Source organism: Harpia harpyja, chromosome 12 (genome assembly GCF_026419915.1).
Source record: "Harpia harpyja isolate bHarHar1 chromosome 12, bHarHar1 primary haplotype, whole genome shotgun sequence".
In the NCBI taxonomy this organism is placed as follows: domain Eukaryota; kingdom Metazoa; phylum Chordata; class Aves; order Accipitriformes; family Accipitridae; genus Harpia; species Harpia harpyja.
Window position 1 is genome coordinate 17,064,877 of NC_068951.1, and position 24,987 is coordinate 17,089,863.

At 43.3% G+C, this 24,987-nt stretch overlaps 2 protein-coding genes across 11 annotated transcripts in view; one reads left to right on the plus strand and one right to left on the minus strand.

Annotated features, from left to right (window-relative positions):
* Positions 1-24,415, minus strand: CEP63 (centrosomal protein 63). 8 transcript variants are annotated; one of them, XM_052804735.1, is made up of 15 exons: positions 24,337-24,415; positions 21,377-21,524; positions 19,507-19,687; positions 17,477-17,572; positions 15,089-15,214; positions 14,094-14,207; positions 11,424-11,660; positions 10,436-10,581; positions 9,504-9,638; positions 8,761-8,875; positions 6,685-6,882; positions 6,151-6,237; positions 3,937-4,142; positions 3,061-3,367; positions 1-536 (listed from the first exon to the last, which is right to left on the minus strand). In XM_052804735.1, the coding sequence occupies exons 2-15, from the start codon at positions 21,418-21,420 to the stop codon at positions 378-380; spliced, it is 2,151 nt and encodes a 716-aa protein (XP_052660695.1). In that variant the 5' UTR covers positions 21,421-21,524; positions 24,337-24,415; the 3' UTR covers positions 1-377. The 8 variants fall into 8 exon arrangements, with proteins under 8 accessions (XP_052660695.1, XP_052660698.1, XP_052660696.1 ...); XM_052804738.1 differs by having other exon boundaries at positions 21,377-21,445; positions 24,337-24,410; XM_052804736.1 differs by lacking the exon at positions 24,337-24,415 and adding an exon at positions 22,306-24,223.
* The window catches only part of ANAPC13 (anaphase promoting complex subunit 13), a 3,936-nt gene continuing 3,271 nt past the window's right edge, over positions 24,323-24,987 (plus strand). Inside the window, exon 1 of one of the 3 annotated variants that reach the window (XM_052804748.1) lies at positions 24,323-24,445. The gene's annotated coding sequence lies outside the window, so the exon portion shown is untranslated. Of the gene's footprint in view, positions 24,446-24,758; positions 24,872-24,987 lie in introns of those variants that run through there. The other 2 variants (XM_052804746.1, XM_052804747.1) reach the window with 2 other exon arrangements.

The following is a 24,987-nucleotide window of genomic DNA, read 5'->3' on the forward strand; positions in this document are numbered from 1 at the left end:
TGTTTTTCCATTCTGTTTTATTTCAATGCTTTTACATGTATAAAATATACTTTAAAAACTTTACATTAAAACTAGCAAATGGTTCGCTTCTAAGAAACACCATAATTTCTTTGTGAGCGAGTGCACAAACACATACCTCTGATGCAGCTTTCTGACCTACAGCAAACTGACTAAATTGTTTGTGGTGTAACACCCTCCATCAGATCAAACATGTTAGGGAGGAGTTTCCTTTCCTCAATTTCCATCCTGCTGATTCAGCTCAAAGTGGGAGAAACAGCCTCTCACTCAAGCTCCAATGGCAATTGGTTTATAGGCTCCTCCCCTGTCACAGTTTGGAACCCCGTGAATAAACCGGCATTCAAATTCAGTAAGAAACATTACTCCTGGTGTCCAAATTGTCTCACTATCTTTTCACTCTCTTTTTTCAGTTCCTCAATGTGAGCATTTAGGCACTCCAGGATGTGCTGGGATCTCAGTTCTTCTTCTTCCAGGTATCTTGCAGCTATCGATCCAACTGAAGCTGTAGGCAGCGGGCACTAAAGGGAAACAAAGGGATATTGGGTATTCTTTCATTGCAAGCTTCAGCCAGAAACACTACTGATCCTCAAACCACGCAACTAAATATGCTTCTAAAGGGCTCTTGTGTCATTTCTATCTTATTGGGCAGACTAAGCACTCAAGTCTCATGCTTGTATCATAGGTAAATGACCCTCCCAACAGTCTCCAACGAACAGTGAAAGCCTCCCAAGCCTCTGCCAAAACTGCAGGGAGTAAAATCAGTACCTCAGCACACATAACTTTTCCATTCCAGTAGCTCCCCTCTTTAAGGCACTGGGGGGCTACAGCTGAACAGAAATAAGCTCTACATGTGACTACATAACCGTTGCACTTCACAGGTGGAACCCTGACCCCAGAGGTATCAATAGGAATTGACTGTTTACTTAGGGGAACTGCAGTTTCACTTCAATTACCAGCCCCTCCACTTCAAATAATGAGAGGGAATGACATGGCATGTGCAATCATAGCATAACTCCAGAAAAGGCCACTACAAAATACCAAGGGCTTTGTCCTGGGTGTGTTAGTGCAGCCTCACACTTAAGGTCTACATCCTGCTCCTTGTCTTCATAAAAATGTCAGTGAGCAGTATCATCTCAGAATATGGGTTCCAGGGAAGAGAAAGAACTGCCAAGACTGGACTGGCACTGAAGATATCTCTGCTTTTTTATATACCTCCTCTTCTTCCCTGAAGTAATGGGTTCCTGGTACAATCCTACAGGGGAAGTACACACCAAACTCCCATCACAGCTCACTGAACACCACTTCAGATCAGCTAGCAATGGTTAATAAAATACCCCAGATTCTTTCCTTTACAGTCAAGAACTATTCCTGCTACTCACATCACTTACCCACAAGTTCTTAACTTACAAAAATAACATCGTAAACTAGGCTTAATTTACAAGTTGATGAAGAGAAGCTTCCTGCACAGGGGCTGGCAGGTGAATTAAAAAATTACTAAGGGACAGCTTTCCATTACAAAAAACTTGCCTCAATCTCTTGGCAAGAGAATGTAACTGGTTATTTCCAAATCCTGGAGTCTCATGGTTTTCTGCTCTTTTATCAACAGGCAGGAACAAAGGGAAGCAGAAAAAAGGCTGCAGATAACAAGCAAATCTCTCCCACCCCACTGTTGCCTACTGATGAGAATATTCCTCTCTTAATGTTAAAGGAACTGATTTAAAGACACTAGAGCCTAACCATGAGCAGGGAGTCCCAGTCAACACCAGGAAAAATACTTGCATTTCCTTAGAAACCTTATTTCTACCTTTCAGAACAAAAAGCAGCACATTCTTTTCTACTAAACATCAAGCCCTAGAGCTTCTCAGGCCCTGAAGTGGAACTGTTTGCACTTCAGTTCCAATCCTGCAATCTGAAGAGTTTCCATTTAGAATATTACGGTTCCCTAAGCTCCAAACATTTGTTTTCTGGACATGCCCACAAGCTACTTTAGTCTTGAAACAATCAAGATCTATTCTTGGTAGTAAACCTTGTCAAGATCTACAAACTTGACAAGCCTCCATTTATCTGTGTGTCAGCCTTAGAGACTCTTCTCTGGGCTCCCCACAAAATAAAAATAGCTGTTGTCACTTCTAACAACACACAACCAGAAGAGAAAAGAAGCAACACATCTGCAGCAAGGACCAGTACTCAAGGTTCTCCCCTCTCTGAACTACTACAGCCCTGTCTGGCCCAGGGTATGACAACTGCTCTCAGTGTCCCTCTTCCATTCCCCTCCCTGCTCAAGTCAGTCTACACCCTGGTCATTACAGTCAGTACTAGGATATATGGTCTTAAACACCAAAGGAAGAAGTGATTGAGTCTAAGTTTCCTGTATCTTGGGCAAGTCCTCCAGCAACTGAGCTGAGGTGAAAGTACAGAGAAGATGCCAACACTGCCCCCTACTAAACAGGTATGATCAGCGACTAGGAAAAATAATAGCCTCCCCTTGTGCAGTGAAGCACTGATTTCAGGTTTTCCCATCAGCTAGCATAAGTGGCTTTAAGTTCAGTGTGCAGTCCCATTCAGAGGGGTCAAACTCACCCTGTGCATTACAGTGAACATAGATGTGCAGCACCAGCTTTCAGATTCACCCAGAAAATGTACATTGAAATACTCAGCACTCTACATCCACTTTGAGCCTCCACCACCAACCCAAGCCAAAAGCTGAAGCAGAATTCTGAACTGACATAAGCAGGTCATGGTACACAATGATGTACAGCACCAGTGTGGAGAGACCCATGAGCTTCTGAAATTAGCTTAGCAATTATATCAAACACAAAGCCCTTCCCCAGAGAGTTCTGAAGAACAACCACATGGCTCCCATTGTCCAAGTATTAAGCATCCAGCAGTGTTTTTTTCCTCCCTGTTTAATGTTTGATATAAACCTACAGAATCATACACACCATGCAGCCAGATCATATGTTCAAAAATCTGGCTTTTGCCAGATGAGAACCCAGCTGTATCTTCAGCTGTTGAACAGCAACCAGCTTCTATACTGCTTACCAAAGGCACAGATTCTCTCTGATGATTTGAGATGGACTGCTTAGATGCTTCATCTGCAAAATCTTTGTTTCCATCCAGCACATGGAGCAAAGAATCCATTCCCAGCAAGGCACCCAAAGCAAGTGACTCCATGCAGTTCTTCTTGGTGGTCTGGGTGGGTAGCTCACCCGTCTCAGGGGTCACAGTTCCTATTTCAGCAGCCCCCCATCTCTGGGGCGCCCCTTGATGATGCTGAACAGTCCCATCAGGCTTGTGATATATTCTCTCTGCTTGTTCATCATGTTTGTGCTGTGCTTCCCAAGTTGTCCTGGAAGGCAGGTTTGGACACATAACTGTTTGACAGTTTGCCTCTTAGCAGCTGAACTTTAGCAAAAACTTTCGCAGAGATAACAAATAACATACAAGTTACTAATAGCCCTGGCAATCCAAACCAGCTCTTATTCCCATAGGACTTCCAGATGCACATCCCAGTCTCTAGGGAATTCTCTCACTCTTCTGCTATTGTAGATACCAAAAACTACAGTCTGCACATCCTAGTACTGCAAAAGAAAGGAGCACAGCCACCTGGGCCAAATCTAATCCCTTCACCAAAAAAAGCACATACTGCTTCTCAATCAAAGAAAAAGGCAAAGGCAGTCAAAAGACAGCCAAATACTAGCTGGCTTTGCAGAACGCAAACCAGCTGGGACTAAAAGCTATTGCACTACTTAAAGCATGAAGGCAGATTCCAAAACAGTCCTTGTGTTCTCCCATACTACTATGTGCTGGAGATAGATATTATACATAAAGCACATCATTAAAAACCCACACATCTCCACGCCTTCTGTTCTCCTTCATAATAAGGAAGCAACATCCTTGGGGTCAAGTAACACTCACCTGTACTGCACATCCCTGGCCTCAGGCTCTTCATCTTGCATCTGCTGAGCAGTGCCCTCGGGTTCATCCTGGCAGACCTGCCGAGTGAGCTCCAGTTTTGCTCTGGTCTCTGCTAGATCCTTCCGCAATTGCTGGTTCTCAGATTTTAATTTATTTAGTTCAACAGCATAGTCTTCACTGAGTGCTCTTAGGGTGACATCTTTTCCCTAATGGACAGAGAAGGGCTGAAGTCAAAACTTCTGATTTGCAAGACATCATAGTCAAATCCAGAGCAAAGGCTGGCAAGCTATTCCTTAAGGTGTACCCTCTAATCTCCATTTTGACTGGCAAAATTGTCAAGGCTTTCATAAGAGCAAATCAATTATATATTCCTTACTGTGTCTGCATCCAGACAAGCTGTGCCGATCTGCCTAGGAAAGGAAGTCTCTCTCACCACTGGATGCTTTTGAAAACAGGAAAATACAGATCAAGACTAGTTCAGATGTCTCTGCCTCTGGCCTCGGGATAATGAGGAGGACTACATGACCTCGAGTTCTCTTCCAGCTCTATATTCTAGGATTCCCTCATCTATCTCAGCTAAGATGCAAGCCTCTCAGCCAAAGCTGGGAACACTCAGATGGCACCCCCATAAACTGTCTATCTGAGCAACTCTCCAGGTATGAGTAGCAGGCTCTGCCAGATACTTCCTACAGGTGTGAAGAAATACATACCCCAGTAGCTTAGCCGTTGATGAGAAGTAACCACTCTCAGTGAGAAACTACCTTCCATGTGATCCACCAGCAAAGCTGCTTGCAAGAACACTTCTAGAACCCTTCACTCAACTTAGCAAAGGCCTATAGTAATAAGTATGAAAGGCCGTGCATACGCCTCCCCAGCTGTGATGACCCATACCCTTTAGAAACTTGCACTGGTAAAAGTCCTTTTTTTTTTTTTTTTTGAAACTCTAAACAACTTGCTTCTCCCCATCTTCTCCTTACTAGGCTAGGTGGATATAATTTCCATTGTTCTACTCCTGTGACATTCCCACTTTCTTTTTGCCAATTCTATTAAATTTAGATGCTTAATTCATTCTCATCACTGCTGTATCTAAGGACTTTCCAAAAAAACCTGGCCAAGATCCGTAGCTCCTGTGCCATGGGGCTGTGGCGCCTTTTTTTTTTTTTTCCTAAAAAACAAACAAAAAAACCCAAAAAGGTTTCTTGCTTTGCACTTTGCTATCAAGTTTTTGGTAAGTCAGGCAGGCAAAAGCCCACCAGGCACTTCAAGTAGAAAGTAATGGGCCTTAGGTCATTTCAGTCTCAAATCAGCTCTCCAGAAAGCTTTGTTTTTTCTCCATCTCACCAGCCACAAGCTTCTGTTCAACACTTTCCCAAGAATTTGGCACATTCGACAATCACCCCAAACTAGTATTAACTGCTGAGTATGCCCTTCCCACAGATCTGACATGATAAAAGCTCTGATGATATATTCCTGTTAGGTTTTCAGCTGTCTGAATCTAGTCCTTGCCCCTGTGAAGGGCCCACTCTGGTTTATGTGAGACAGAATTTGCAAACTAGCCATTCCTTCCTTCACGCAGGCACTAAAATGAACCACCTTCAAGGTATTATTCCTGCCAAGACTGCACCTCGTCCATGCAGGCTCCCCTCTTCTCCTCTGGATGAGGTGGCCTCACCTAGACTCAACAGTGCCACATCAGCAGGAGCCCACTACAGTGCCCCTTCCCAGTGTGTTGCCCCAAGCCATCCAGCCCATATTCCCAGGCTGCAACCTGCCTGTGGCGTGCAAGGGACAGCCCTGCCAAATGGCTCCTTACCAGGAGAGGAACATGCTCTCACCCCAGAAATTGCAAGGACCAGAGCAGTTACAGCAATGAGGCAGGTCAAAGGGACATCACAGATTTAGAATCAGAGGTTTGAGGTAAACTGGCATAAAATGGAAATGCAACAACATGTAGTAAAAAACACTGACCAGACCCCATGGAGAAGAAACTGAGATGACGGCTCTGTTTCTGCAGTTCTCCTCACTACTCTCTGACTGAACAAGATGCTCAGTATTTCTGCACCTTATTTCCTCACAAAATGCCCCTTTTGCTTGGGTTTTAAGTTCACTGAACTCTACCAAGCACTTTGAGAGGCCTGGGCAAAGACTATTACTGTTCCCAGGCAGGGGACAAACAATGCTAGCTGCTTCCCATCTCTGGTCCCTAATGTATACCTCTAGCATACCACACTCTGTTTTTTCCAGCATTTCTGAGAGATGACGGTTTTCCAGCCTCAAGGTTTCCAGCTGGACCAGAATTACCTGAGGAGACAGAGGCAAACAACAAGCTCAGAAAAAAGAACACAACACGTGCCCACAACACCCTACAAGCATTTTCCACCCTGAATTCAAGCACAAGTACAAAGCAAGTTTGGGGCCGTTAGTTGTGCAGGGACCCTATAGAGAAGACCATACAAATAACCATGCACAGTCATTTACTTTAGTTTTCAAAGATGTCATCATCCAGGCCTAGTTAGCATGAATGATCTCAAAGAATTCTGTGGGACTGTCAGTTACTGGTTTGAAAAGCAGCAGCAAAACAGATTCAATGAACACCATAAATTAGAAGATTTAATCAGAAGGGTCTCAAAGTCTTTGTTCAAATGCTGAAGAGAGAAGGAAACTATCAACATAGCTAAAACCTAGGATGGTATTCCAAGCCTTCAGATCCCTTAAAGAGACAGCATAAGAGTCTTCTGCCTTTTTTACCCTGTGCTCCACCGCTTTCCTCTCTGCTCTTTCAATCTCTGTTCTCAGCCGCTGTTCTAGGTCTGATGTGGAGCCACTTGCAGATGCAATTGTGATGTCCCGCTGGTGTAACTCTTGTGTCAACCTGGAGATTTCCCTTTTCATCCCTTCTATCTCACTGCTGTGAGTTTGTTCAGCTTGAATGAGCTGCTCTTTCAGCTGGAGGAAGATACGCACACACCACCCATGAGCTTTTAAAAGATGTTTCAGCAAAAAAGCAAAAGTATTGCACATGGTAACGTGAAATCTAAGTACTGGAAAACAAAAAGCTCTATGTAATAAGCCCTCTGTGCATGCTTGTCCTTCTTGATTGAAAACCACCTCATCCCAATCCTTTTCCACACCATGAACTGCCAACTGGGCCAAGACGTAAGTTACATGCTGCAGAGTACTTGAGAAGACCCATAATTGATCGAATCACAGTCTCTTTAGCTCACCATTCTATCTTTGTGGCCAACAGACACCCAAAAGTTTACCATCACTGGGCAAGCACAGTAACACTTTCATAATATAACCTTGCAATTTGCCACTCAGCCTTCCTGAGGCAGAGATGGCATCTTTAAATAGCTCTAGCCAGACTTTTCTTCCAGGAATTTGCCCTCAGTCTTTTGAATCAATATTAGCTTGTAGCAACTTAAGCTACCCATGGCAAACTTCCACAAGCTAGCTATGCACAGGGTAAAAATATACCTCTTTGTTTTCATAACTCCATTTGATGACCACTAGTCCCTGCATTATGAGAGAATAATTATTCCCTATTTACCTTCCACATGACAGGCATGATTTTATTTTTAGTATGTTCAATCTCATTTATCTCTTTTCCAGCATGGTAAGACCTATTCCATTCAGCTGTTCCTTGTGTAAAAAAAACACTCCATCCTTTTGGTCATCTTTTTCCATACCTTATCTTGTTCTATTCAATCCTTTTTGAGATGGCAGACCTGCACTGCATACAGTATTCTGGCAGGCACACTGTATATTTATTCAGTGACATAATAGAACAACAACATAGCATAATTTCTTCCCTAATATTCCATTCCATTAGCCAGAAATATTAACCACCCAAACTTCCAGGATTTTTCTGAGAATTACAAGCATTTTAGAAAATTGAACCAGAATCTCTGCCTAGCCATGTAAATACTATACATATGGTGATTTATCTCCATGTCACCTCAATGCCTCCCAAGTATATAAAATAGAAACAACCATAATAAATCTCTCTTTCCTCCCCAGCAGCCTGTAGAAGATTCATTTATTGTGTGGCTGTTTAAATGTGTAACCAAGCACGCATCTCTGGCAAGATCTGCACCTCTGTACATTCAGAATAAAGGATGAAAGATTTTCACAGAAGTGAGATTTTTCACTCAAGTCCAATAAGGTTTCTACTCTAACCAGGCTCCAGTGAAAGCTCTCACACTAACTGATCTAGACCATTATTAGAAGTCAAGCCTTTTGGAGGGCTTGCCTCCCTCAGGTGCACAGAGCACTAGGGCGAGGTCCTCGTGGCAGATAAGCTGCTCCATCTCTTCCAGCCCGAGTTCACGTCTAGGTATCAAGGCTGAAACAAACTCCCTTATTCACATATGGACTAGAACACATTTGAAGCCCTGTCTCGAGTGTGATAGGACATACTACAGCAAAGCCCATTCCCTCCCTGTTCTTCATCCTGTTGGGAGCCTGTATTAGGCTTAAACACAGCATTCCAGGCCTTATTTTCTTTGCATATTTGCCCCTCCAGGACTAATTCAAGTATCTCCACACTATAGAGAAGTATTGCATCACGTAGAGGTAGGCCTAAGAGATGCTCACAAAGTAAGCTGCATAGCTATGTACAGCAACCTGCAAACCTATCCTCTCAACTCCTCCTTTGTCAGATCTGCTCCTCACCCTTCAGCATATCGCTGCCTCCACAACACTCCTGGCCTTTGGTCCCATTTGGAGCTTTGCTAACTGTGCACTGCTGAGGCACATGACACACACAGGAACAGCTGACTCTACAAGTACCTTTCCCACTCTCCACGAACAAAGTGATATTACCTTTTTAATCTCTGCCTTTGACTCAGTATGGTGTTCTTCCATTGACTGCAGCTCTTTGATATTCTCATCCAGCTCTTCACTCAGCTGTACACACCTTGCATTTGAAGACACCAGGCTGGGTGCCAAATGTAAAACTACAGATTAGAATACCCCAAGGAGGAGGACATGGTCAGAGAAACTGATCTTCCAAGCAGTCTCCTATGTCTGTCATAACAGAAACCGGACTCTTAACCTAGAAGTTCCTTACCAATCCTTTGGTTTTGTTTACCAAAATCATTTCAAAAGAGATTGGGAAGCTGATCTAACAGATAATAACCATTTCTTGTTTGTTTCTTTACCATACTAAGACTACAAACTTCCCATGCAAACATTGGTCTGAAAACCACAAACTCAGAGAGGAAGACTTGTTTACAATTCTTATTTCACAGGAAGGTCTAGATCTGGTTCTTAGCAGCTGACTAACAAAGACTCCTTAACCTATTACAAATGAAGGTGCTAAGCCCAAGCAAGCTAAAACACTGAAAACACCCACAGTGTGCAGTGAAAAGTAGCCAACCAATTAGCAAAACAGTCTCGCTATTAAACCATAAAATGAATAGCATCTGATTTCTTTAGTCCTTTGATATTTAAAATAAGCCTACAAAAATCAGTGGGACTCGTTAACTTGATGAATACAATATATTAGATATTATATTATTATCCAAGTTTCATTGCACATCGAGGGGAAGAAAGCAGTCGGCTACCTGTTCTCAAGATGAGTCACCTCTGACTGTAAGTGCTGTTCCTTCTTCTGGGCAACATCCAGCTGCAGTAGTATATGCTCCAGCTCCAGCCCTGGAGAAGACAATTGTTTCTCTTGCAAATGTTCTTCCAAGGCCCTAAGCAGAAACATGAATTTTAATCTCAGCAGAGAAATGTCATGTCTGAGTTCACTAATACAGGGAACATAACCACCATTTTCTTGGAATTCTCTGAAAAATACACAAAACCCAACAGTAGGTGACACCTGTGTGCATTGTGAATAAGCAAACATACCAGCCGGATGACAGCCCCGTTTTGAGTTCAGACTGATTAAAAAAGACTATATCCTATTGTGATGTTGGCCTCCTTGATCCAGACAGTCTCTGCGGTTAGCAGACATCCAGCTTGCAAGAAACAGCGTGGCTGTTAGGTAACATACATCAAAACCTTTTGACACAGCCATCAAAACCCTATAGCTTTTGCATGTTGCCAGTGCAGACGGGGAAGGCCAAGATTATTTTGCCACATATGTAGTTACTTTACGAAGACCCTAATCTGACATCATTAAATAGGTAAGAACTTTCACCTATGTCAATAAGCACATTATCAAATCCTGAAAGGCCTCCACCACTAGACTGAAAATGCCTGGGGAAAAAGAAACTCAAAAGCCCTGCGCTGCCTCCAGAAACCTAGCTGAGTAGAATGCTGATCCCTTCCGCACTCTTCATTGAGTTATCAGTTGATTTCAAAAGCAATGCAATTTGTCAAATGCTGCAAGGAAGTGCAGCACTTGTGGGAAACTACAGTGTACCATTCTATATATCAACCAGTACAGATCCAGCTGTACGAAAATGCTTTTACTGTCCTCAGTGGGAGAACCTGGAATATAGAACTGGATTCAAGAGCATAAGTACCAGCGAGGCACAGATGCTACCTGTTGAGGAGTTCTTTTGTGTGAAGAGTTTCAGTCACCCTGGCCAGCTCTTTCTGTAACTGTTCCTGGTGCAGCTTGGAGCTGTCAATGAAATATTCCTGAGACTGCAAGGTGGCTCTGAGTTCCATCTTCTCATCCTGTAGCACCTGCACAGGAGGGAGAAGGAATGACGGTTGCAAGATGGACCAAATCAGTTTGCTATAATGCAATGAGAGGTTGATCAGACTTTTAAGGAACCCTTGGAAATCCTGCAGAGCATCATATGGGTACAAAGCCAGCTTTGAGGCTGTCCTGGTTTCAGCTGGGATAGAGTTAACTGTCTTCCTAGTAGCTGGTACAGTGCTATGTTTTGAGTTCAGTATGCGAAGAATGTTGATAACACTGATGTTTTCAGTTGTTGCTCAGTAGTGTTTAGACTAACGTCAAGGATTTTTCAGCTTCTCATGCCCAGCCAGCGAGAAAGCTGGAGGGGCACAAGAAGTTGGCACAGGACACAGCCAGGGCACCTGACCCAAACTGGCCAACGGTGTATTCCATACCATGGGACGTCCCATCTAGTATAGGAACTGGGAAGTGGGGGCGGGGAATCGCTGCTCGGGGACTGGCTGGGTGTCGGTCGGCAGGTGGTGAGCAATTGCACTGTGCATCATTTCTACATTCCAATCCTTTCATTATTACTGTTGTCATTTTATTAGTGTTATCATTATCATTATTAGTTTCTTCTTTTCTGTTCTATTAAACCGTTCTTATCTCAACCCACGGGTTTTGCTTCTTTTCCCGATTTTCTCCCCCATCCCACTGGGTGGGGGGGAGTGAGTGAGCGGCTGCGTGGTGTTTAGTTGCGGGCTGGGGTTAAACCACAACAGAGGCCAATCAGGAACTTTACAAACACTCTTTCTAGAGATGAGAGCTCTGGGATGAAAAGCCTTCCTGCTACCTCTCACAAGCGCTGCTTTATACTCAGTTTCCTAACAGTTCCTCCACTGACCTCTAACATTTTCTTGGATTGCCTTAATTCTTCCTGAACTCTTTGCTGATCTTCCAGGATCATCCGATTGTTTAGTGTCAGGTCGTCCACAATCATGTTAAGCCTCTCCACCTCCAACTCGTTGGCACAGATAGCATCATTGGCCCTCTCCAGCTTGCTGGTTAAGTGTTGGATTTCTGATCGGCTGGCCAGCTCCACCGACTCCAGAATCTGCTTCCGATTGGCAAGCTGAGTCTGCTAAGAGTAATTGGTTTGCATTAAAGCTAAATTATAGAAAACACTGTATATCAAAACTACATTCAAAACAACTACTGATTTCTTTGTGTAACAAGCCACATTCTCAAAGTAAGCAAAACTACCTTTCAGGGAATTAGGGAAAGTATTGTTGCAGGGTTACACGATGGGCAAAACTGAAGGCAAACAGAATTAAAAAAAAAATAAAAATGAGGGGGCCCTCTGACTCCAAAAGGGATTCAAAGAGAATCTGGGAAAAGCGGATCTCAAATCACTCAAGTTGTCCGAGTATGAACTGCCTAACAACAAAGCTGCTATTGTTGCAAAACAACTATTTTTTGCTCATTAACCTAAGGCTAGATCAGGAGAAATGGCAGCATGTAAGAGGGTTTGTAAATACCATACACAAGCTAGAGATTACCCAATCATTAATTTCACACCAGGATAGAAAGCAGCTCTTAGTGCACAATGAAAAAAAAACCATAACCACCAAACAGATCAAAAACCGAACTGGGTGTAACAGTCAATTATGTTTCACTTTATGCAGTAAATATCTGGTTCTAACAGCTTGTGAGAATGCTCACTTTGAATGTTTCATTGTCTTAATGGCTGACAAAAAAAGTTGTAAGGAACTTATGACTAGCAAACAATACATGCTCTATTATTTATAGGCACAATACTTTATTTCATAGCATTTCTTTCCATGCAGCTAGCTGGTGAAATTTAACAAGCCAGCTCTCATATAAGATTCTAAAGAATATTCACTTCATATATTCCCTTCTTGAATAGTACCTTACAATTTTTAAAGGCTGAAACAAAAATATTTGAGTAGTCTTTTACTTCCAATTTCTAAGAGTAGCAATTCCCACCAGCTTCAGAATCACCACATGCCTTGATTTATTGCCTGATACATAATGCCTCATAACTAAGAAAACTACAGGAACTGTGCATTTGGAAGACTGTGGTATAATTTTGATTATAGCCTTTTCATTATTTGAATAGTCGTGACAGAAAACATAATCCGGAGGGGCAAGAGTTTAAAGTACAGCCTTTCTCCACCCAAGAAACCGGACTACCAGACTACCTGAATATTTATTTCTGCATTAAGAAAACATTTAAGCTATCTCATATTTCCAGCCACAGAACATGCAGGACAGCACAGAATTCCAAGTTTCACCTGTTGACTTTAAAGGCTGCAGGTGTTACAGGAAGGTGCTCATCACTGGGTAAGAATGCCAGGCTTCCCTAAGCTGCACTGAAAGATATGAGGGGAAGCCAGCTGAAAGAAGAGAAAGGGGAAGTACTCCATGGTCACAGATCTCAGCTTGACCTTGTGCCAGAAAAACAACCAAGCATACAAAATGCATAGAAACATCCAAGGCAAAAATTTAGCATTTTCATGCTGGGCTTTGGATTCAGGCAATCTGTTCACAGTACCTCTGCACCTAAGTCATCTACACTGCTTAGGAAAAATCTCCCCAAATTCGTGTTTTTCTGCTGCACAGTGAGAAGAGTTCCTCTGCACTCCAGTATACCAGCCTGCACTCCAAAGACACATCTGTTTTCAGACAATTGAGCCATCAATGATACAAAGACAGCAGAGCAGCAAGACCTTCTGCTCAAGGACTCTCTCTGCATTTGTAGATCTACTAGTGTCAGCCTTTCACAAAGCCCCTGTCAGAGCCAGCTTCAATCCTGTCATCACAAACTTCCTCCTTGCAGGAGTTTCCACTCAAGAGCAACTCAGGAGCCCATTAAGTGTAAAGCCCCCAGCAAGAGCTTCTTATCAGAGTCTGCTGTGATTGTGTCAGTGTGACTTCACAGCTGTGCTCTAGGTCAATTCGTCTTACTCTGCTGCAGCACCACTAACTCACTGAATGATTAGCTTTTCAGGAACAGCAGCCCCACTACTTCTTGCCTTTAAGAGACTTTTAAAAAAGGGGGGGGGGGGCAGGGACAGGACTGAAAACTGGTGTTACTTCAGTACTTTGCAGAAGTATCTGTCATAGGGGAAGACTATTTTCCAACATCATCCTCTGGGCTGGACCCACAAGGTACATATATTTAGCTACTGGCAGGTACACAGCTTTGAACTAGATGACATGATGTAACAGCTATTGTAAAATGTCATATGCTGTGGTCTCTACTTCCTAAGAAAAGCTTCATCCTACTATCTTCTCTACTAATTGGATGGGTGGCAGGGAGAGCTGCATGAGGTTTATCTAACGTCTGTTGACAGACTCCAGATCTTTTTTCCCATACAGCACTCATACAAGTAAACCTTATTCCACTGGGACTTTAGAAGTCATTTCAATGGCAACCTAAACTGGATTCAAACCTGAGAGATTTCATTAATCTCTCCCTCTTCTCCCCTCCCTTCTCTCCCACCTGTTACCACAAACAAAACGAGAAACTTTCAGCACATATTAATTGTACCTGAATGAGCTCAGACTGTTCAGCCAAAGCCTTCCTCTGTGCTTCCAGTGATGCCACCTGCTGCTGGTAAAGCAAGCGCTGCTTCTCCCAGTCAAGTGATTTTTGACGAAACTCCTGCAAGGACAGCAGGGGTGGCTTGGAGCAGTACATCCATGCAGCTGACAAGAAGGCCCCCTTCTAGTTCATATCCATGTTTGCTTTCTCTCTCCACCATATCCTCATGCACCTTTCCCCACAGCAGGGAAACCATTAGCCAATCATTTGATGCACCAACTCAGCAGTATAAAACCCCTCACATAATGTGCTGCTTGTATTTCTTTCCTGCCTGAGTTAAAACGTCAGTGTCAATTATTGCTGTTTACAAATGTTAAGTGCTAACAGATTCATGGCTCGTTTCATGGATTTGCTGTCAGAGTCTTAACAATTCAGACTGGCTTTAGCTTCCAAACACGCTGCTATTGAAATGACTAAGATGACAAGTACGAACTACAGAATTTTAATGCTAATCTCTAGTCCAGGAATTGGATACTACATCAGTCAGATGTGTTTGTTAGACACATCTTCAGGGTACAGTAGAAGAAAATTGAGTGCGGTTGAGCTCAGCATAGCACAAAGATTAAAAGATGAGACAGGGTTGAGAAGAAGTTTGACATGTAGCTCCCTCTTCCTCAAAGAAGTGAGATGACAACCTCACCACACTGGAATTCATTCCATTCACATAATTAATTACTCTTCCAGCACCACCTTCTTTTTATTTAGTCTAAGAATAAGAACAGCAGCATACTTTATCCTGCATACTCAGATGCTCCAATGCAGGAAACTGCCTTTATTATACAAGCAGTTGAGAAGAGCTATACCTGGAGAGTAGATGGAGAGTACTTTTAAAGCAGGATTCATAGCCCACTTCCTAGTTGACTATTCAGTCACCAGTGAAGCCCAGAAAGTCACGTTAAAACATACAAACTCTGGTTGGCACTTGCTTTTTCACTACATACCTCCAGCTTCCTGGTCAGTCGGCTTATTTCAAACTGGTCGTCCCCTTGTCTCTTGTTAGCTTCTCCTCTAGCTTCTCTTAGTTGTTTCTTCTGCAGCTTCTCATAGCTCCTCCTCAGCCTGGACAACTGCAAGGAATACAGTGAACGAGACAACTTTGTTCAAGGCCACAAGGCAAGAATTAAACAGCACTTTGAAAGGCAGCACACAAAATGGCTTCAAACAAACAATTCCCCTAATCAAGGCCACACAGCTCGCAAGTGAAGACTTCTATTTGTATAATGAATCTAATATACCAACAGGATTGCAAAATACACCAAGCTGTGCAAGAGTAGCAAGATGCCACTGAAGTCATGACATCAGCAGCTCTAATTAGGCCTCTGTCTTACCACTATTAAAACATGACTAAAATATTGATAAGATGAACGTTTACATGTAGCTGTTAGTGCAGTAAGAACATGGTACCCCTCTGTCTACAGGTGGCTCCCAGCCACAGTAGTAGCAGGCAGTACCTGTGGTTGATCTCTTCAGAGAGGGAAACATCACACCACACATGGGGTGGGGGCTAGTTCTACACAGAGGTACAATTTCTTATGTGATTAAAATACACTCGTGAAGCTCAGGTGGGAACTGGAACTCTTCTGCTTAGTGGGAGAAGGAAGATTTGAGAATTGCCATTATACATAACACCAACACTACTTCATCTGTCATCTTCTGATTAGATACACTATGTATTTCACAATGAGTGGAGAATGCCAACAGAAAATATCATTCCTACGCCTACTGCTAGAATGCTAAAGTCATATCAGAAGCAGGAATGAGGAAAAAACTCTTGACATTTAAATGACCCTCTGTGCAAATAATCACTTGCAACTTGCATAGAATTTTCCATCTGATGAGCTCCCCCCAACTCAACTATTAAATAAAAATTTTCCAAGCAGCCACATGAATTTGAGAAGTCATCATTCCCATTTTACTGATGGAGAAAGCTAAGCCCATGGATGAACAGAAGGACTGTGAGAAGAAAAAACGTCTCAATCGAGACCTCATGCACTGGTCACAAAAGGTTCTCCAGAGCCCTGAGTCAGCAAACTACTTAGGCATGTTCAATGGGAATGGACAGGCGTACAGGCTTAGAGTTAATATACAAACATCTTTTGCCAAACACATCAGAAAATTACAAGTACAGGTTTATTCTTTCAACAACCTCAGTGAGTTAGACACTGTACCTGTAATTTTACTGGTAACAGTGGTAAACCGAGTCAGAAAGAATCTCCCCAAATGGTACTAAGAACAGAAGACTGAGGAATATTGGAGCTTAACGTCATCTACTTTAATACTGTGTGGGTAAAATACCAACACATTGCAATTTTGGCCACAACACACACACTGTATTTTAGCCTTAGCAATTTAAGCAGATCTGCCAATGCACCTCAGCTTTGCTCTGCAGCTTATCCACAATTCCAGTGGGAACATCTAGTGAAAGAAGACTGTTAGTCATACTGAATAGTAAGGTGTTTTAAATGAGGACAGATGCCTTCTGTCCTCAGAGCAGAGACTACTAAATTAATTTAACTTCTGGCTTACAGTGAGCATGAACTAGGCCCAACCCTCCAGAGAAAACAGGTCAATGCTCTACTAGCTGTTCATGCCATTTAACTCGCTGCTACTGACAAGCAAGTGGAGACAGGCGAAGAGTTAAGGCATAAACATGGAATGCTGTTATACCACCTGCAGGACATTCCACATGTACCACCTTGCAGTGAAGCAGCAGCTTTTTGAGATGAAAGCTCTGAAATTATTTTCAGAAAGTATTTTCTAAGTATACTTAGTTTTTATTAAGTGTATTAAGACTAATATGCCTTGAGAGAACAAAATCCTTACCAACAGAGTCAATGGAGGCAAAAAGAAGATGAGACCACATACCATTCTTGTTTCTTGATCTCATACGATCCAGGCCAGTTGCACCACCACCCTTTTTTAATTTCACAAAATGCTGAAAGAGCAAACTGCTGCTGCCTGTACCCATGGTAACTTCAGAATAAGCACTATGGTGACTAGCATGGGCGGACACAGGACATTTTTGCAGTAAACTTCTGCAGATGTCTAACACATGAAAACTGCAAGAATATATCTACTACACATTTCTACTCCAACAGTTTTCTGTTCATCACCAAGTTCCTCCAAAGTGAAAAAAACAGGCCTAATGAAGCATAAAAATACTACTTTGCCTACACTCAATGCTCTTTTTTGTAAGAACATAAACATTAAAAGAATGGGAAATTTTAAAAGTATGGCATTTAAACAAAACCAATGACACAAAGTATTTCACCTATCAGATCGTATGTCAACTGAGAACTAGCAACCAACCTTCTCTTTTTGCAACTCACCTCCTCTTGAAATTTCTTCAGCTGTTGTTCATATTCTTTAACCATGTCCTGTTTGGCTTTTTCAATGTCTTCTACCTGGTGACGCAACATGCCAACCTAAATGAAGAGTTAAAAAGCAAACAAATAAAACAATAGAAGTGGACTTTACTGTCAGTAGGTGCTAGGATTAGTTTTCATTTCATAAATATACATTATAGTAGGAGTGGTAAATGACTATTAAAAGATCCTAATTCTGTTAACAACTGCATGTTTCAATGGGGTCACTCACTACAAATCAGATTAAGTCTATGCCTAAATCTTTGGTAGGTTGGGGCCTGAACTGTTTCTGTTCCAGCCTCTTGTTTTGGGCCAGTTTCTGGCTTTCATTTTTGGGAATGAAGCTTACAGTTTGGCCTTGTGTCAAAAAGCTATTTCTATCTGGTATTTTCATCAAATTCTTCATAAACACACATTATGATGTCAGGCTATCTACCAAGAGAAAAGATGGCCATATCATTATCTTACTATAGTCAGGTGAAGCGGAGATTCCAAATACCACATGGAGATGAGAGGGACAAAGAAAGAAATGGGGCTTTGAAACTCATGGGGAAGATTTCCCTTGCATTGATTCAACTGCTCCTGTGACTCTTTTTTGTCTTCCCCCCCTCCATCTTTTTCCCACCCACAAACCAGAGTGGCCACCTTTCTAACTGCAGATGCGAAGGACAGCAAGCCAACAAATTAAAAGAAATTGCCACAGAAAATTCATGAGTAAACCAAAAGCATGAATATACTCCAGTAGTGACTTTAACCATAGTTTACAGTTCAGTTTTGAAATCAACGTTTGCTTTTGGTGGTAAAAAAATATTTCAAAAGTGCCTTGAGAAAATACAATTGATAATATAATGATAACCTATATGATAAAAATCACCGTTCTTGCAAATGAAAATCCTGTGGCATGACTCTAGATTTAATAACTCTGTAACAAAGACATTAATTCCAAAACTTGCCATGCAGACCAGTAGAAGCACCTGACCGTATTAACAAGAAACTACAGAGTTCTTAACCCACTGTTGCTACAACCTGTCCCATTTCTCTATTTTACTAGATTCCACACCAAATTACTAAAAGCCACAGCAGTACTTGGGTAATTTTGAGGCGTAGTATAGTTGTACAGGCACCCAAAAAACCCAACTGCTTGTGCAGTTATCAGCTGGCTTTCAACCCAAGAAGTCAAAGCAACTTCATCAGAGACCTGCCAAAACACAATTTGTAGCAAAGAGTCTGCTGAAAGATAGGACACAGCAGCTATAAATATAAGAACAAATTTTAAACATTTTCAGAAAATGTCAATGTGGCTAGACCTTAAGATATAGCCCCCCAGATTCCTGCTGGTGGATACATCAATTCATTTGCACAAGAGAAAGTTTATGGTCCACATCCTATGCAGAAACTTCACTTACTGATACTTCTCCACCGATACAGAAATTTGGTGCACTTCCCCCAGGTCTTTAATTAAAGGCTACAAAACCTGAGCTGCATGAAATAGCCCTTGGAGGATCTCCCAGCAATATCTTGGTGTAGTTTACACCACCAAATGTTTCTTCCACCAATGACTGCAGGCTGCAGGGCTGTTGATTACTGTTATAGCCAGATCCAGTGTCGCTGGGTTCTCTCTAGAAATTCTGACAATTCAATCTGTAGACTTCCACCAACCCTTAAGGAGTTGATCGCTTGACTTTGATGGAATTACAGATCAGGCACTTTGTTCCACCAGGCTCCTTTGTAAATTCTGCTCCTGATTTCCAACTATGAGACAGGCTCCTGTTTCACTTAGCACAACTATTTGCTAAAGGTAACCCCTCATTTCAGCTTAGCATTTAAAAATTTAAAAAAAAAAACAAAAAAAATCAAAACTGATGAAACAATAACCGAAACACATGTCCATGCAAAGTCAAACTCTGAAATTCAGGTTCAGCCTTTATATTGCATTGTGACATGTAAAACACACAGGTTGACATCAATCAGAAAACAGTATGAAGCTGAGGTACCTCCTTAGATTTTTCCTGCAGAGCAGCCCTGGCAGAGGCAAGTTCCTGCTCTCGAACACTCAGGCAAGCTTCTAAAGCCTGTGTCTGTGTTTCCCATTCAGATTTCTTGTGAGCCACCATAATGTCGATCTGCTTCATCAGCTCCTGCAGCTCAGCCTCACAGGAAGTCAAGAACCCACCGCTGGAAGGGAAAGAGCTTCAAGTTACAAAGCAGGCACTGTACCAACAAAGTCAGCAGAACGGACCAACACTGCACATGCAGTGCTTTGAACTCTATGCAAATTAGCTTGCAGAGAAATATACTTAATACTTACGTGTTTGTCCCACTCTCTAATGCAGTATCTCACAAGTGGTATGTTTGTATCACTGGGCAGAGATCTAAATTTGGCAATGACCAACGAAGAATACTTGTGAAATCTCGGTGAGAACAAATGACCTACACACTTTAAATGTAGGGGGTTTGTCTTCTATACAGAGAACTGTTACAAGCACCTACAAACACTTATGCCTTTGTCTCAGTACTATGCATTATCTATGTAAACCAGAGCATGTTTGATCCATATTTTGTATTTGCCTTAATTGCTCTCCAGGCAGAGGCATTTTATAACAAGTTTCAGTCAACAGAGAAATCTTACAGCCAAGCTATCAGCTCCTGAAAACAGAAGTTTATCAAAAATGCAGACAAACCCCTAAGCAGAGGGGGTTGGATGACAACATGATAATGAAGAATAGAACATTCGCAATCCATTGGGGAGAGCATGCTCCCTAGCGACGCTGCAATTTCTAATTTTGTGCAGTAATTATTGAAGCCAATTCAACTAACTCCTCTAAAACTTCACAAGCTGCTAAGCCAGGGACAATATTAAGGCTTGCAAGATACAGCCCTAGACGGCAGTGAACTCCATGATGATCTTTACCCCTTTAATTTGCTTGTCAGACAGGAAGCACTGAAAAGAAACGGAAATCAATAGGTTAAGGGATTGAAATTTTCCTGTTCCCCCAGGGCACATGCACACTTCACAACTTGGCAGTTTTTCTACAGGGAAAGAAATACTTCTTAAGGGAGCCAAAATCAGTTAAATTTGAAGTTCACCCTGTCCTGCAAGTTAACCAAATATTAGCTATTATGCAGAGCAAGAACATTTCCTTCATAGCATCTGCTAATATAAAGCTAAATCTAAACCTGATTTCTGCAACCAGTTCTCTGTAGAAGATACGGTATCAGTAAACTTGAGTCACACTCTCAAAGATCACTATGAAAATGGCATCAGTGACTTTTGCTTCACGCTTGTTTAACACATAAAACATTTTTTTCCATTATCGGCACTACAGTATCTCTCGGGGATCCAAAAGCCTAGATACTTCCACCTAAGAGATAGCATTAAGGATTCTTCAGAGATAAATGAGACTGTGCAGTTTCAACATGAGCAGGAAATAATCAGATGTTTTCAATAAAACAGATAACAAAGTCATGTTTCATTAACCTTGCAAGGCTGTTACAAAAAAAATACTTATTCACACCTTTAATTACAACTGCTCCTGATGTTAGACAGTAAGAAGGGTTTACAACAACAACAACAAAGAGGTAAGGTTTTCAGGAAGACATAAAACTAAATTTCTAACAATTAAGACTACAATATCTGACAAGAGATTATTGCAAAGCTAGCTCACCCAGTGACTTTACTTCTGCACCAGCTGAAGACCACTGCACACTGTATTTGTCCACCAGCATGTGCTAGTGGACAAACTCCAAAGCCCTTATTTAAGCAACAGAAGCTTTGTCTGATACCAGAGAATTTGATTCTGAATAAGAGGGAAGGTTAATATTTAAATGGTTTTGAATGACTGGTGTATACCGTTGCATACATACCTCCCCTGCCCATTTCTTTGCATTCCTTCCAGCAAAGCCTCCATCACCAAAACCTGGTGGTTTTAGCAGCTAGGAAAGTACACAAAAGCAGCAGTCACCCATGGTAATATATGAACAAGGCTACTTCTCCATCCAACTGCAGAGCAAGCTGAAGTCCACAGAGGAAAGAAGTTTAAAAAAATTACAATTAGCACACAGTTACAGGTGAGGAAAACAATGGTCAGCTTCATGAACTTACAAGCCAAATATCTGCCAAATAAAGGAAAACATGATTTTTCTACCAAAAAAAAAAAAGACCCAGTGCAACCATTCGGCACTATCAAATTGCGGTGATATAATCGTGTGATCTAGTAAGTGGAATAACTCAAAGAGCAGCAGTGGAGGCAAATCTGCACTTCAGCAAACGGGTAAACTCAACACACTGGGACCGGCAGATCTCCCATCTCCTGGGTGCATCAAACTGCGGAGGATCAGCAACACTCAGGCACTTCCAAACGGGCTAGCCTAAGATCCACCCCTGACAGGGGTATTTGTCTCTTCAGAGAAAAACCGTAAGCACCTTGTAGCAAGTAGCAGTAAGAATCTATCCATAAATTAGATCTCTTCCTAGTCTGTTACAGACTAGGTTAAAGAGACCACACGGTTTACGATTGCATTCAGGACACAATGCTAGTTCACATGGTTGCAAGAATTTTCTTTTAAGATAGCACTAACTCTTTAAAAATTCCTCTGCTGCCTTAAGCTATGAAAATAAGTTGCACACGTTTACAGTAGCAGTACATTGAGTTAAAAACAACACCCTCTAAGTCACGAACACATGTATGTATGCATACACATAGCAGTTTCACGTATTTGTGAAGCAAGAAAGGTTTACATGAAAGGCAAAAATGGGGAATAAAAAAAAAATTAACGTTACCATGGAACCACACCCAGAAAGGTAGAATTTATTTCAGTGGCTCCTCCATGAAACTGTGGCTCTCTAACAGAAATATGGTTAAACTCATCCTGAGGATACAAAATTATACTTCAGTTTCACTCTGTGGATGTATTCACACAATCTTCTGTTTCCAAAACATGTATGCACTTTCTCAAGTATTTAGAGATGGATCCTCACAACATCTTTCCTCAAAGATTAATATGGCATTATTAAGCAGTCAACAAAAGGGGGAGCGGGTCACGGAAGGTGAGACTTTCAGAAACACATACTCAGCTTTGCTCTCTTTCACTTCCATCAGAGCTTCTATCCTGCTCCTACAGCATTTTAAAACACCATCCAGAGATTAAAGCCTGTCCCTGGGAGCTGTATTTTAAACCACACACATACACAAAGTATGTATTTTGCTGAGGAAGGGAAAAAAAAAATTCCTATCCCTATGCCGATACAGTGTTTTGTCTCTTTTTGGTCCCGTCTGTGCTCAACAAAATTCAATCAGTATGCCAAACATCTTTGTTGTACTGCTGATGGCAGAGCTGCTGAGGAGAGTAGATGAGCAGATCGCCAGAGCTGCTGACAGCGCTCCAAGACAGTTCTCCAGGTGGCAATAGCAGACATTAGCCAGTAACAGCTCTTCTGTTTCATTCTAATCACACCTACACAGAATTGATTTTCAGCGGGTAGCAGAGAGATTTCATTGTCCACCACAGAGAACGTCTGCTAAAATTCAAAAAGAAAATCCAGAGAGCAATCCAGGTCCTTTATCAGCAGGTCCTTCCGTGAGAGGTTGGGATCAGTTCAACACTGAAAGCTCTAGTGCCATGAGGAGCCAGACAGTATCTACTGTTGCTTCTGATAGGCTTTAAGCAGGGCCCCCAAGGTAAGATGCCCGCATCTGCCAGCTTTGCATACTTGCCAGCTTACCTGGGTTTGGGGGAAAAGCCTTAAAATCAGACACCTCTAGCCAGTTTTATCCTACATCAGGCTTGTTGACTTAGTATTATATTTTGACATCTCAAGCTTGCAAGTCACTATGTGCAAGTTACAGGCATCTGAGTAAAGACCCACACAGATACCACAAAAAGAAACCGTCTCTGCCATTAACTACAGCTGAAACAACAAGAGCTGGCCTGTCACTTCTGAAATTGAAGAAAGAGGAAGTATTTGCAAAAAAAAAAAAAAAGGAGATAACACATTTAAAAATCAACAAGGTTTAGCATCCCAACTCAAGAAAGAATTGTTGCAGTAGAGGCAAGAGGAAGAAATTTGACAATATGCAGGAGGACTTAAGAATACTGCCCGTGAGGAAAGACTGGGATTATTTTACATTTAAAAAACACTGTAGGATGCAATTTTAAACTGCCGCTGGAAGTAAGCTTACAATGAACAGAAAAGCACAACCCACGTTGCAGCAAGCACTTCCCAGAAGTACCAATAAACAGGCGCTGGAAAAGCCATCTCCGGCTGTTCTATGGCCAGGCAGGAGCCCGCGGGGAACCAGCCCGAGCAGCTGCTGCTTCGCCGGGGCAAGAAGTGACCCGGGACGGGGTCCCCCTCAGCGTAAAGCCACCCGGCCTCTCCGGAAGGCGCACCCTCATCCTACGGTGTTTTAATTCCTCCTCACCGGGAGCCTCGACACCGAACGACCACTAACGATGTTCATACACACCCCGAAGGGAAGCGTATCGGCCCGCAGGCCGAGGCGCTGACCGCGGCCCCTTCCAGCCCTGCTCCCCGGGAAGAAGGCCTCCCTGCCTGGGGGGCTCCGGGCTCCCCGCACCGGCCCGGTTCGCTATTGGTCGGACCCCGCCGCTGAGGGACGACGGTCGGCGACCGTTCCTGACGGCGGAAGGCCAGCAGTGGGCTGGGCTGGGCTAGGCTAGACTAGACTAGGCCAGGCCAGGCCGGGCTCGGCTCGGCTCCCCGCAAACACCCCTGCCACCGGTCCGCCCGCCCACGCTCACGCTCACGCTCACGCTCACGCTCACGCTCACGCTCACTCCCCCCCCTCCCCGCCGCTGCCAACCTAACGGCGGAGCAAAGCCTGGGCCTCGGCGGCGGGTGAGCGCCGCGCCTGCGCGGGGACTGCGCCTGCGCACTGCCGGCGCCGAGGCTGCCTCCCGGAGATGGGATGGGTAGGGGGCCGCGTCGCCCGGCGTGAGGGAGGGGGGGGGAACATGGGCCACGGGGCTACAGTGGCCGGGAGGGGCGCCGGGAGGGGCAGGGAGCCGCACCGCCCCGGTTACCGGGGCTGGGATGCGCTTAGGCCTGTCCCCAGCGCCTAGCCGGGACCGCCTCGCCCGGCTGTCCCAATGCACCCCGCCTGTCCCCAGCCACCGCCCGGGGCCGCCGGAGCGCTCCACAGCTCCGGGTGTAAAGGCGAGGCCTGTTCAACGTGTAGCTCTGGAGCCAGGCATGGCGAGGTGGCTCCTGCACCCTCCCGACAGTCCCAAACCTGGTTTGGTTTTAAATAAATATGGGTAGTCTCCATCCCCGGCACGATCCGAGCCGCCTGCTGCTGGTTGCTGTGCTGCAGGAGTCACACAGGGGCGAGTGCTGAGGTGAGGTTTCTGGGAGGGCAGAGGAATAATCGAACGATCACAAGAAACCCCTGGAATGATGACAGTAGCTGAGGGTGGAGGACAGTCTTATTTTTTCTCCTGTTTCACCCGGTTCC

Coding starts and splice junctions, on each gene's coding strand:
- CEP63 (XM_052804735.1), bottom strand. CDS start 21,420: ATGGAGGCTTTGCTGGAAGGAATGCAAAGAAATGGGCAGGGGAG. Junction 14,208..15,088: donor GACTGACCAGGAAGCTGGAG/GTATGTAGTGAA, acceptor CTGTCCTTGCAG/GAGTTTCGTCAAAAATCACT. Junction 6,883..8,760: donor CAAAGGCAGAGATTAAAAAG/GTAATATCACTT, acceptor ATCTTCCTCCAG/CTGAAAGAGCAGCTCATTCA.